General features: G+C 37.7%; 1 protein-coding gene across 1 annotated transcript in view; it reads right to left on the bottom strand.

Annotated features, from left to right (window-relative positions):
- CFAP54 (cilia and flagella associated protein 54) overlaps positions 1-13,196 on the bottom strand; it is a 302,505-nt gene that overhangs the window by 120,514 nt on the left and 168,795 nt on the right. The window contains exons 41-46 of the mRNA XM_027107250.1: positions 12,129-12,323; positions 10,212-10,299; positions 9,705-9,914; positions 6,690-6,756; positions 4,763-4,945; positions 2,268-2,354 (exon numbers count right to left, since the gene is read on the bottom strand). Coding sequence (XP_026963051.1) covers positions 2,268-2,354; positions 4,763-4,945; positions 6,690-6,756; positions 9,705-9,914; positions 10,212-10,299; positions 12,129-12,323 — 830 coding nt within the window. The remainder of the gene's footprint in view (positions 1-2,267; positions 2,355-4,762; positions 4,946-6,689; positions 6,757-9,704; positions 9,915-10,211; positions 10,300-12,128; positions 12,324-13,196) is intronic.

Genomic DNA, 13,196 nt, shown 5'->3' with positions numbered 1-13,196 from the left:
GAATAAAACTGTGACGCAATTCTGACACCACAAGCTCCTCCTTTCTCTCACTGCTCAGCCTCCGATTACACCTCGGCTTGAAATTCAAGACTGGGCCCCTGGTCTCCTCCACATCACGGACCTCTGGTGTCCTCATGTCATCTACTCCAAACTGCCTGATCAAGACCTCCACTCCAGTCTAACCCAACCACCTCTACCCCCTAAACAAGTCAATACTTCCTCACCTCTACACCTTTCAGACTACTGTCTGCTGAGAATGCTCCCTTCTTCCCCTCTCCTACTCAGTTAGTTCTGTTTTTTTCAAGCTGAAATCTTATCTACTTGGTTGAAACCTAGAGACCCAGAGCCATTTTCCCCTCTTTCAAACTCCTGGAAACAGTGTTCGTCACACTCTTTTGGAAATGATCAAGTGGGAGGTACACACATTATTCTCTTGTGTGTATGTCCCATCTCTCTTCCCTATTTTCACTTCTTTACAAAAGCAAAGACCATGGGTTACATTTCTTTGATTAGAGTTACTAACACGGTGCCTTTATATAGGAGATACTTGATAAATGTTGTTTCAAAGATAAAACAATAAACATTTACCAAGTGTCTTCTCGGTGAGTTCCCACCAAACACCAAGGAGAGTATGGACAGTAGACACTTGATATATGTCTAAAGATTTTAAATCCAATTCAACAATTAATTACTGAATATCAAGTATATAAATTTATTACTCAAGACACTATAGGGAACCAAAAGATGCAAAAGATACAGGCCTTAGCCTCGAGAATTTTGCAGTCTTGAAGAGAGCACTGTTTTAAAAACAGAGAAAAGTTGTATGCAGTTTTTTAAAAACTGTTATTAGAATTCAAAAGCCAGAGAACTGTTAAGAGTTCAGTAACTCAGAAAGGGTGAACCAGAATTCATGGCTGATTACAAATTATTTATTCCCAGGTTAAAATGTATTACCTTAAGAGCATCACAATTCCTGTTAGGGAAGGTGTTATCTTTATTTAGAAAGAGAATGCAATGGACAATTTGGGTCTGAAAACAGGGCCCACAGGCAGGGTCTTGATGGAGAGAGCAGTTCAAAGGGCAGTCTTATTTTCCCTTATTAGAAAATGTGAAGGATCGGGGAAGAAGGGTATTTCCAAAAAAAGGAGAAGGAGGGCTAAGCTAGGGGAGTGTGGGAGCCCACTCACCCGCAATTACAAGAGCCAACGAGGCACATCTTGTCGAAGCCCCACATTCAGTAATGCCCAGTTGGTAGGCTGAAGTCAGCTGCAGTGGGAGTATTTACACCATGGAAATTGCAAATGTTACAAATCAAAGCTTTTTTTTAGAGTGAGTTGTGAAGTATTTACCATCACACGGCTGACGAAGCCATGGGATAGGAGGCAAAAGAGTGGGATAATGGGCGAGAAATATTTTAAACTCAGAGATGCTAAATATTCTATTTTAAGTTGCTGGTTTTGCCTCAACTAAAATTTCCTTATGTTCCCAATTTTCAGTAAAGTCCAGTATAGAAATAAACACCTTGGGTGGATGTAGTGTGTGTGTTTACGTGTGTGTGTGTGTGTGTGTGTGTGTGTGTGTGTGTAAAATATGGAATAGGGCTGAATTCCATATTAGAGATGAAGAAGTGCAGAACAGGGAGCAAATCTGCTGGCTGCTGAAAGGATCCATGTACAAGACAAATTCAGTGACAGTGGGAGCCTGCGGCCATGGGTGATCGGGAAAAGGGGCAGAGCAAACAAGATGCTTGATGTTCCCCACTCCACACGGGGTTCAAGCCAACTGCACACGAATCTTGAAAGCAGAGAGCCTCCTGACCTCTGGGTTACAGAATTAATTGTAATTTAGTGCCTGTGCGTTTTATCACCTCAAGTGTCTGTGCGATAAAAAAAACCCTCCTGTATACCATGATGTACACAAAGATCCTTAGCAAAACAACTCCCAGAAACTTCGGAAAATGACTCATTAGTCTCCATGAGGAAACCAATCTTTCAGAAATGGTGATTTCTAGGCTGAATGGTGTCAGGTGAGCCTTGTTACCAGGGGTAGCTGTTCCTCACTTTACTGTGGCCCAAGAATAAAATGACGTAAGCCTTTCTACATGGCTCTTTCTCATACTTTATTAAAATGTTGGGCAAGTTTTTTTTAATATCAGTACAACACCATATATTATTATCAGCTTATGATGATAATAATAAAAAAGTAATTCATGACAGTATCTTTAATAGTTCAAGAATATCAAATGTCTTAAAAAGCTTGAAACATACCTTGAGGATTCTTGCTTCTAGATTTCTGACTAGGTCTTGGCAAATTCCAGAAACAAAATATTGGTACAATGCAAGAAGAGGCAGAATCTACCAACAGAAAAACACTCTGTTTTGAAACGTATTTTATCAAGTTAATAACCTAATAATACAATTTAGCCAAATACTGATGTAAGAGATGTTATGCAAAATTGTGATTGATTTTTCCACATTAGAAGACTGTACTGTTTGGTATAAGTGAAATGATCTGCCTAACATATGTTTCATAATTTTATCAGAATTTTAAAGTGCTATCAGTGACTTAACAGTTCCAAGTAGATGCTACTTGATACCAAAAACCTAGGTTTCACATTTCCTTAAGCATGGAAAAATAAAAATCCAGTTAATCATCTTCCTTGAAAAAAAATTATTTCAACATATACGTATGAATTACTGAGGCCTGTGGAAACATTCCAGCAAATGAGCTACCAAATAAATGCAAAATTTAAAGCAAAGGAACTCACATCCATGTCCCCTAATAGCTTCTACTTATTCGTCTCAATGTCAGCTATTTGTCTTCAACTGGAATATCTCCATCATCGAAAAATATTTACAACAGGCCTGTTATATGTCAGACACTGTTGAATGAGAAAAAAAATCTAAGTCCTTGCCTTCATAAAGCATATATTCTACTGATTAAAACACAAGCTTACTCTTCATATAACATTTTTATTTTCCTAAAATTAACCCCAAAGTTCAAGTCTTCTTGGAGTCCCATGGATACATGTGAAAGCTTACAGACTATCAATTTTTCAATTGACCAAACCAGTATCCAGCTAAAGGCAGGTGTTGAGGGACAGTTTTGCCTAGACTTCTGAACAGCTCCTGATCTCAACTTAAAACTGAAGCTCAGTCCCTACAACTGGGTCCTGCTCCATCAAAGGCAGATGGAGCAAGAAGGGGCACTGGGATCCTTATTATTTAGCAAACTATTTCCCATGATCCCACAGCATTGGGTCCCCTAGCAAATTTTATATGTTACAGCTGTCTCCTTAGCCACTGGGCTCCTCCTGGAAGGTAGTGTAATAGAAAATGGAAACTGTTTACATCTTGCAAGTTTAGCTAAGGAATCTCATTGTCAGTCAACTGGCGGCTGCTAACAGCAACAGCTTTTGAAAAGGACTAAAACTGGTCTTAAATGATTTCAAACATAACACAATACGTTTTTCTACAATGGTGCTCTACAAACATAACACAATACTTTTTTCTGTAATTAATGCAGCACAAAATGAGTTGGCTATTACCTTTGAGATTGTTTCTTTTCTTTAGTGACAAATAAAAACATACCATTTTATTGCTGCCAATTGCTCAATTATTCAGAAAAATGTTCTCAATTCCTTAAGCTTCAGAGAAAAAAGTCTCATCTCTTTTCCAGGGCAGGGATATGTATTATATATGAATATGACTAGGCAGCTAAAAGTTACCCAGGGGATAAAAACTATTTTCTAAATCCAGAAATGAATCCCCTTAACAAGAGAGGAGCACCATTTTGCTATTTTTTTCTAATAAACAATTTTTTGCCAAATCTGCCAAGTGTTAAAAGCATGTATCAACCTCTTCACTTTAACACACGACATTATAATTTAACAACTAATATCAGGGGGCAGTAAATCTTTTCAAGATAAGGAGAGAGTGAACTTAGAACAAGAGAAAACAATACATGAGATAAAAGAAAGTAAGTATGAAAATTATAGAGGAAAGAGAAAGAAGCAGAAAAAGAGAAAGAACATATATTAACAAGCAAACACAGGGGAAAAGAGATACAGAGGTAGAGGAAATAGCACAGAGGAAGAAAAAAGGACAAGTACGATAAAGGAGGAAAATATAAAATAATCAACAGAACACCCTAATTTATGTTTAAAATGCAATCAACTTCAAATTTATGAGATACATACTATGGTTTATTTCCCTAAAGGAAAAGAGAGTTGTATTTGGGTTTTTTTTAAATTTCCTAGGATATTAAGAAGTGTCTGTCTTTAATTTCACAGTTAGAATCTATTTTTCACTTAGATGTGCCCTTAACACAGAAAAGACAAGACACAAGGATAAATTTATCTCAATAAAGAAATACTCCCAGGGTTTCGATATTGATACGACCTGCATGACTTAATGCAGTGAAGTTATAAGTGCACTAGATTCCTGTGTTTGAGACCAGTGCAACATTCTAGTCAATTTCACCAAATGTCTTCTAAAAAAGGTAAAATAATAGAGTAAAATAAGAGAACAAAATCAAATAGGCATGGCTATTGTACCCAAAAGGCAATGCAAACAGTGATGTCAAAAGAAAGAATATTAATTAATATGTTTCATCTTGAAGTACAGATCTGAATCCCGAAAACAGAGTTTAAAAGTTAAATAGGAACTGACCAAAACTACATTATTAAAACTTGAAAAGTATAAGGTAAATGGGGTAAGATACCACAGTGAATTAAGATCTGTCGATTTTACAAATCACTTACTATTAGATTTTGCTTAGCAAAGTGCAGTTCGCGGATTACGTAATACAGACTTGCAACTACAGAGCAGATGTCAGCCCGGTATCTGTCCGAGAAGAGCTCGATGCCGGGAAGAAGCTGAGTGATTTCATACTGAGCATAGCAACGTTCAGCTTTAGGGTGTAGAAGTGTGGTTCTAAGCAAACCCTGTAAATGAAAAAGGTGAAATGAAGAGCTGCAACTTGCATCTGCAACAACGAGAGAGAAAGATAAGTACATGTATTACTTCCCAAAGTGCTTTGCGTATGCCTAGCACACTGTATCCTGTAATAAATGATACTTATCAATATCCTCATGACTATAGGTTCCAAATGCTTTTACCACTCAAGATGGGCCTTTTAAATTCCACGGTAGTTGAATAATTATCATTTTAAGAAGAAATTATATTAAGTTATCATTTGTTGAGGGTCAATTTTGTGTTGGGCACCCTTGGTAAATTCTTTGTAAATATTATCTCATTTAATCTTCACTTAACCTACCCCTAGAAGGAAGGATTATTATCTCACAAGTGATATAACTGAGGCTTAAACAATTAACTTCTCTGAGGTCACACAGCTAATGATGGCAAAAAGAAGATTCAAAGTCATGTCTCTGTAACTCAAAAATGTATGTTCTTTCCACTATACCAACCTATATAAGTAGAGGAAAGAAAAACATATTTCAGAAGTCTAAATCAAGCAGAGGTAATTTTGAATTTTTATTGAATTAAGTAAAAAGTTGATTTGTTTAATTGACCAATATTTCTTAGGTAATTTATATGACCAACGTTGTACCAGACATTCAGAAACAAGATGAATACACAAAATCAAATTGTACATTTAGGAGTGCTTCTTATGTTATCTTAAACAATTAACATTTCTTGATGACAAATGCATCATAAAGTTATTTTAATGTATATATCTGGAACAAAGTTTAATCAGATTGCTCATTAAACTTATGATACCTAGTCTAAAATATTACAGTTGTTTAATTTTTAGTTTTACAAATTTTCTTTAAAATCATAAAAAGAGCAGGTTTTAAAAATAAATCCCCCAGCTAATTTTAATTTTAAGTGTCATATTACAAAGAAATGATGTCCACGTTTAAGCAAAGAATTACTTATTTCTAAAGTATAAACAGCATTATCTTCAGGAATGAGGAATATCAGAAGAAAGTAAAGGATGCAATAGAAGGAATCCAATTCGGATTATTATTCCCTTTGCATCCTTGCCTCTTCCACCTTTTCCCTTTGAAGCACAGGCCAGAAGTGTATGGAACATAAGAAAATTGAAAACTCTGGCCATATGCTCATCCAGATTTCATAAGCTACTAGACTCCTTAGAACAAGGGTGTCCCATCCTTCAAAGTAAACAGAACCTTCAGGAGACTGCAGAGGCCCCTGGCTATGTTCCCAAATCTTAGAATGTCTTGTATTTCAGATAAAAGCTCCTTTCTTCTTCAGTAAAGTCAAACCCAAATCCTAAGAACTGCAGACACTCTACTTATATAGTCTTCAACTTATTTTTTGCTTTCATTATATGGTATATTTTACATCACACAATTGAGCAAAACTTTATTTAGAGATGAGGCAACTTAAGGCAACCCTTTAGACTCAGTCAGATTCGCTTCACTGCTCATTAGTAAAATGACATCACGAAGGACAGGAGACTTAGTTTCCTTATCTGTAAAACTCCTCCTTCTGTAGCCAAAATGAAAAAAGTGACTCTGCTGAATACCATGCCACAGGGGTTCAGCCATTGAAGGAAAGACGGGCTTATGATATTTAATCAAGGTTCATGCTATTTCCCTACGTGCAAGTTTTATGAATATGCTAAACCACTGCTTTTTTTTTTTTTTTTTTTTACTGACTGCATGGTCCGGCTACTGTAAAAAGGTATACAGGAAGTGTTACCTGAAAGAGTAACCCGGACAAAAGGCAAGAGTTGGTTCTCTTTTCAACGTCCAATGTCTGAATAAATCTAAGTATAAGAAAAAGAAACATTCATAGACAATGTTCCAGGACTATTTTTATATAAATACATCTCTAATACTCATAGATTTTCCAAAATTAAAATAATCTTTGTGATTCTAAAAGTGCTACATACTCATATAAGATCTAGGACATAGAAAGATAGAAAAAAAATAAAATGAAAAGTCACCTATAATCCTACCACCTAAACATGATTACTGGTAACATTTTGGCCACTTTCCTTCTAGATTTTCTTCTACATACAATAATACACATGCACACTCACAGTAAGACTAAAATTATGCAATACATATTATTTTATAAACAAATTTTTTATTCTTGGACATAATGAGTTACATCATTATTTTACAGATTTTAATATTTTTATCATATGCATGTACCATAATACTAAAATATCCATCTCCATTTTGGTTTTTTCCAACGCTGAAATAAACATTGTTGTACCTACATTTCTGAGCACTTGTCCTATTAATTCCACTGGATAAATCCCTAGAAGTGGAATTTTGGGGAAAAGGAGGTGCACAATTTTAAGTCAAATTTTTGATGAGTACAGTTAAAAAATTTCCTCCCATAGATTTAAACAATGTGTTTCCTCACCAGCAGTATATTATGGATCCATCGATGACATTAAGTCCTTCCACCAAAGATTAAGGTAATATCTCTGTGTTTACTACTGTCTCATTTTACGTCCCTTAGTAGAGTTTGAGTTTTCTTTACATGGGTCTTGAAACTCAAATTTGCAACTGTAAACCACATTACCTTCTTCTAAATCTTATTTCAATAACACCAGTGGGCTTCACTATATTAATAACTTCGTCAGTTTGAGTTCAGCTTCTCTATGTGGTGCTTTACCTTCTGAACAGTGGGGGGAGTTTCTTCTCCTCAAGGAGTCTCCAAGAACAGCCAAAGCCCCTGGAGTATCACAGAGCCTGTGGAAGTCAGACTTCCAGCTGGGTAACCAGGAAATGACTTTCTGTTGATTGAAAACCACTAAGTAAAAACTTCAGAGGCTCAGAGAAGCTGAGGTGTCCTCTGGCAGGAATGCTTTTCAAGCTGGGAACCTTCCTCAGCTTTTCTATTCTCTGCTGCCAAGCTCTACTAACTTATAAACTCAAACTTGCGTGGGGATCGTGTGTGTGTGTGTGTGTGTGTGTGTGTGTGTGTGTGGTGTGTGTGTGTGTGTGTGTGTGTGTGTGTGTGTAAGGAAGAGTTCCGTCCCAGGAGTGGTAAAAAAAAAAAATCAAACTTGACAGAGTTTTAAAAAAATCTTTAAATGTTTGATATTTTTTAAGTGGTAATTCCTTACTTCCCCTGTCCAAATGCTAATTTTCTGAAAACAGTGTGATTATTAACTAGGACAAGTTATTATTTTTAAAAACTTTCTCTACAGCTCAAAATACTATGCAGATTTTTGCCTACCACGCCCTAAAATGTAACTAGAGAGGTAAAGGAAACCTGTACCTCCACTCTCTTCATACTTCCTAAATTTCGCACATTAATCAAATATTTAAGATATCTGTGAGTGCTAACTAGGTATAAGGCATTGTGATGGGCTTTCCCATATGTTACATGTGGCAGGTTGAATAATGCCCCCCCCAAAGAAATCAACGGCCTAATCCCCCAAACCTATGCATATGTTACTCCACGTGGCAAAAAACAAACAAAAGCCCCAAAACCAAAAAACTATGCAGATGTGATTAAATTAAGGGCCTTGAGATAGGGAAGTTATCCTGAATTACTGGGTTCAATGTAATCACAATGATCGCTATAAGAGAAAGGCAGGAGGGTCAGAGTCAGAGAAGATGTGAGGACGGAAACAGAGCTCGGAGAGAGAGAGAGAAAGATGACAGGCTCTTGGTTCTGAAGACAGAAGATGGAGCCATGAGCTGAGGAATGCAGGAGGCCTCTAGAAGCTGGAACATGCAAGAACAGATCGTCCCCTAGAGCCTCCGGAGGGAGCTCAGCCCTGCCAACACATTGATTTTAGGACTTCTGCCCTCCATAACTGTAAGACAATAAATTTGTATTGTTTTAGGGCACTAAATTTGTGGTAATTTGTTATACCACTAATAGGAAACTAATACAGTCTGTGTTACGGGCTAAATCATGTGACCCACTGCACCCCTGAAATTCGTATGTTTAAGTCCTAACCCCTAGTGCCTCAGAAGGTGACTATACTTAGAAATAGGTCTTTAAAGAGGTAATCATGTTAAAATGAGGTCATTAGGGTGGGCCCTAATCCAATATGATTGATGGCCTTATAAGAAGAGCAGATTAGGACACAGACATGCACAGACGGAAGACCATGTGAGGACAGAGTGAGAAGACAGCCACCTACAAGCAGGGAGAGAGGACTCAGAAGAAACCAGGCCTGTCAACACCTTGATCTCGGATGTCAAGCCTCCAGAATTGTGAGACAATAAATTGCTCACAGATTGGTACTCTGTTGCTAGTTTGTACTAGCAAACTAATACAGTGTGTCATGTAATTCCTGTCACCACAGTTTACAAATGAGAACAACTGAGGCTCAGGCAGGATGAGTAACTTGCTGGGGGCCCTAAAGTTAGGCCCTAGTCAGCCTGCCTCTATGCTGTTATTCTTTCTCAAATACCAACTGTTCATCCACTCGTTCATTCATTCAACAAGTAGTTATTGAATCCCATCTCCATGTCAGGCACTCGGGATACACTGGTGAACAGAACAAAGACCTATGCCCACATGGTTCTCACACTCCAGGTGTGGCAGGTGTTAACAGGAAGAGGAGATGGCCATCAACAAGAAACAGCACAAATAAGTAAACCATATAAGCCTGTATGATATGGACACAGCTGCCTGGGAACCCAGCGCATGTGAGGTGTGGCACCCTACATGGCACGGGTGGGCAGCCCACAAAGGAGGCGACAGCTACGACACAGACCACTCCATCGTCACACTCACTGTGCTATCTTCGCTGATATCACCGCCCCTTGCAAACATCCCCAAATGCCAACTTTTGACAGAAACTCCTCACTGTAGTCTTTGGAACCTGGAGGTGAACGGCTGTCAGTGGCATTGGTGAGTGAGCTGCCATACTCCTTCCATGTATGGAGCACGTCTTGTTTTCTGAATATGTCATCAAGAGCTTGACTCCAACATTTAAAAGCAGCCCTAAAACAGAAATAGAGCATGCAGCAGCATGTTTTCTGAGATCCGTGTTATTAAATCTATCTTCCAAAAGGGAAAGCAAATGCACTGAAGAGACATTTTAATTAAAATGTTAGAGAATGGATCTATACCATTTATTGCTCATAACCATTTCTCTCAGGTAGCATTTGATGAATAAAATGCAGCAATGGAATATTATCAACAGACTAAAATTTATGAAAGGCAGTATTTTTCACAATAATTAAACATTTTTTTCAGCTGAACAAAGTTTCCCTTGTTTTACTGACTCCTAAAAGCTACCTTTTCTTTTGTGCGAAGACAAGAAGACTTCCAAGTTCATGCAATGCCTGAACGTTAAGACTTCTTTCATTGCTGGTTTGCAGAACATCTGTATTTTTAATCAAGTGAAAGAACAAATGTCAGTCCCTGGAAAATATTTCCTGTATATTTTCAAGAATATTTTAAATTGCCTTATACCTTAACTGTGTAGATAAGCAAACTTCAAGCTAATAGAGCCTTTAAATGTCACACAATATGGGTAGAGAGCAAACGATGTTCTATTTTAATGTCATGGAGTGGGAGATCGGGTCAAAGAGGTGGGAAACGGGAGAAAGTACAGTAAGAGTCGGGCAGGTTGAGATGGTGAAGGAGGAAAATCCAGAAAAAGTGTGCAAGGCAGAAAGGGCTGGGTATATATATATGGCAATGTGTGCGGCCGGAATACGCTTTCTGGGGAGGGTGAAGAAGCGGGTAGTGGTAAGATTACGGAGGCATCTGAGTGCCACGTGGAGAATAATGGACACTATTCTACAGCACATGGGAAGCGTTGAACAGTTTGTTTTTGATCAGGGATGTGACAGGAGCACAGCACTTTGGATTCTTCCTTTACCCAAATGCAAAAAAGCACATCTTGAATAGTACCTGAATTTGTTGTTTTCTGATGAATACATGCATTCCAGGATGTGTAGCCAAAAAACCCAACTAACATGGCAATGGTTTCTAATGAGGGCAGCAATGTCCCCTAGAGGGTATTTTAGAAATTTGAGGAGGGTTTTGTTAGTTGTCACAATGGGGCATCTGCTAGTATTTCCTAGGTAAGGACCTGACACTTGATGGCCTGCCATGCACAGAACCTTCCCCCACAGTGAGGAAAAAGGTGAGAAACCTATTTATAATTATTTGAGTCTAACATCTAACTTCATTTCATAGAAAGGGTATGTTTGCGTGTGTTCAAAATGCTCAGAGTTTTCCAGAAATGCAACCACTGTAATATTTTGTTTTGTCCAGAATGGCCTAGATTTGCCATTTTAGAACATCATGTCACCAAAATTAGCAATGCTGATAGTACCTGAGTTACCAATACACCTGTCTCAGTCTGCATTCGTAGCTGTCACATTCATGTGTATCCTGTATAGTTTACATACTGTATGTGAGCATCTGATTGCTTCTCTATACCTCTAGTGCCTAAGCTCTTACATACCAACAAATAGATTCTTTTATTATAAAGTTATTTCATTTTAGTTACCCTTCATTTTATATTTAGAGCTTCATATTGATTTTTAAAAATAATGTGCATAGGAAGAATAAAGGGGGAGTTACAAAATGTCTGTTATAAAAAAAGGGGGGACGTTGGGTCTACAACATGGACTGAATTTATACTGCTGAATTTGTAGAAAAACCAAATCAAGTGGAAAGACAAGGAAAATGCAATCAGCTGGGGCAGAGCAAAAGCACATAACAGTGGCCACATCTCGACAAATGGTTCACAGATTCAGTTAAGGTGGGATGGATGGGACGGTGCCTAGAATCTCACAATGGTGACAGCCAATCTGGGAAACTGGGTGATGGGAGGGGCTGGAAGCTGCTTGTCTTGACGCTGCTCTGTCACTGTCCACGAGGGTGTGATGAATAGATTCTATGTTCAAGCTCCTTCATCCTACTTCTACAGATAACATTTCAGTTACAGTCTAGCACAGGGAACTATATTCAATATCTTGTAATAACCTATAATGGAAAAGAATCTGAAAAAAATATATATATATATTGATATATAACTGAATCACTTTGCTGTACAGCCAAAACTACCACAATATTACAAATAACTATACTTTGATAAAAAAATAAATTTAAAAAAGATAATATTTCAAGACCAAATGCAATCTCAACATTAATGTGACAGATCATATTGAAAATGAACACATAATGAATAAATCTTACTAATAGTTTCATAATAAGAAGAAATTACGAGTCCAAGCTGTGAGGAGGGAAGTTTGCTTTTCTCCACTGAGCTGAAAACTTGGAAGTGCTCCTGAGAAAGGTCAGGAGGTGTTGGCATGTGCATCTCTTCTGTCCCAAGGCAAAACTCCACCTTTCTGGTAGTGAATTTTAAATTGTTCGTTCCTCCTTTGTCTCCTAAATTCATGAAAAAAATTTAAAAGAAACTTAAAAATGGAGAAAGAAGGGAAGTTGATGAGGAGGAAAAAAGTAGAAGTGGAAAAGGAGAAGGAAGGAAGGGTTTTGTACAGAGCTGAGACTCATTTGCAGCTCGAAGGACACTATTTCCTTAAACTTCGTATCTTGAATCATTTCTGAAGACCCCAGGTGTGTGATGTGCTCTACACTCGTGTTACCTCATAAGGAACAGCACAGAGGGGCAGTTTGCTGGAAAGTAAATGTTGAGATAATGCTTTGCTCCTCATGGGGACTGGCAGAAGTTGCACAGGTTTTGAGTTTGCCTTTTTTAAAAGAGTTTCCAACAGTAAGATGTTAGTTTGCCTCTGGGGCAGAGACCTCTGGGATAGAAGCAGTGCAGAGGTACTTCTGACCTGAGGGGAGAAAAAAAATGGGAAAGAACCTGTCTCTGTATAAGATCAGAGAACACACAGGAAAAAAAAAAAAAAAAGGAAAAATATTCTAGGGGAAGTAGTCAAAAACCTCAGAGACAGAGAAGCTAAAATGGATTTAGGTCTACAGCCCAAGGACTGGGGATAAACTGCTGAGAATATCTTAGTACCAGGTGAAATTTAGATTTAGGCAGCGTAAACCATTCTTAGGAATTGTATTTGCTTTTTTAATTCATGTCCTTAACCACTGTTAGTGTACATCATACTTGAAAGAAGTTTAAACATGATGTGGAGGGCCAATTTAATGTAATGTGTGTCTTTGGACAATACAACCAAAAACTGTGGGTACATATCATAGTAAGTGCCTTTTGCGGGGAGAAGGGGCAGCAACAAGAATCAATATATATTGATACATACATACATACAAACATATATACATACA

The sequence above is a fragment of the Aethalodelphis obliquidens genome, unplaced genomic scaffold (assembly GCF_003676395.1).
Source record: "Aethalodelphis obliquidens isolate GAN/ISIS:26980383/991018 unplaced genomic scaffold, ASM367639v1 scaffold8, whole genome shotgun sequence".
NCBI classification, from domain to species: Eukaryota; Metazoa; Chordata; class Mammalia; order Artiodactyla; family Delphinidae; genus Aethalodelphis; species Aethalodelphis obliquidens.
Note: the sequence above shows the minus strand (reverse complement) of the source record. Positions and strands in the feature narration are given on the sequence as shown.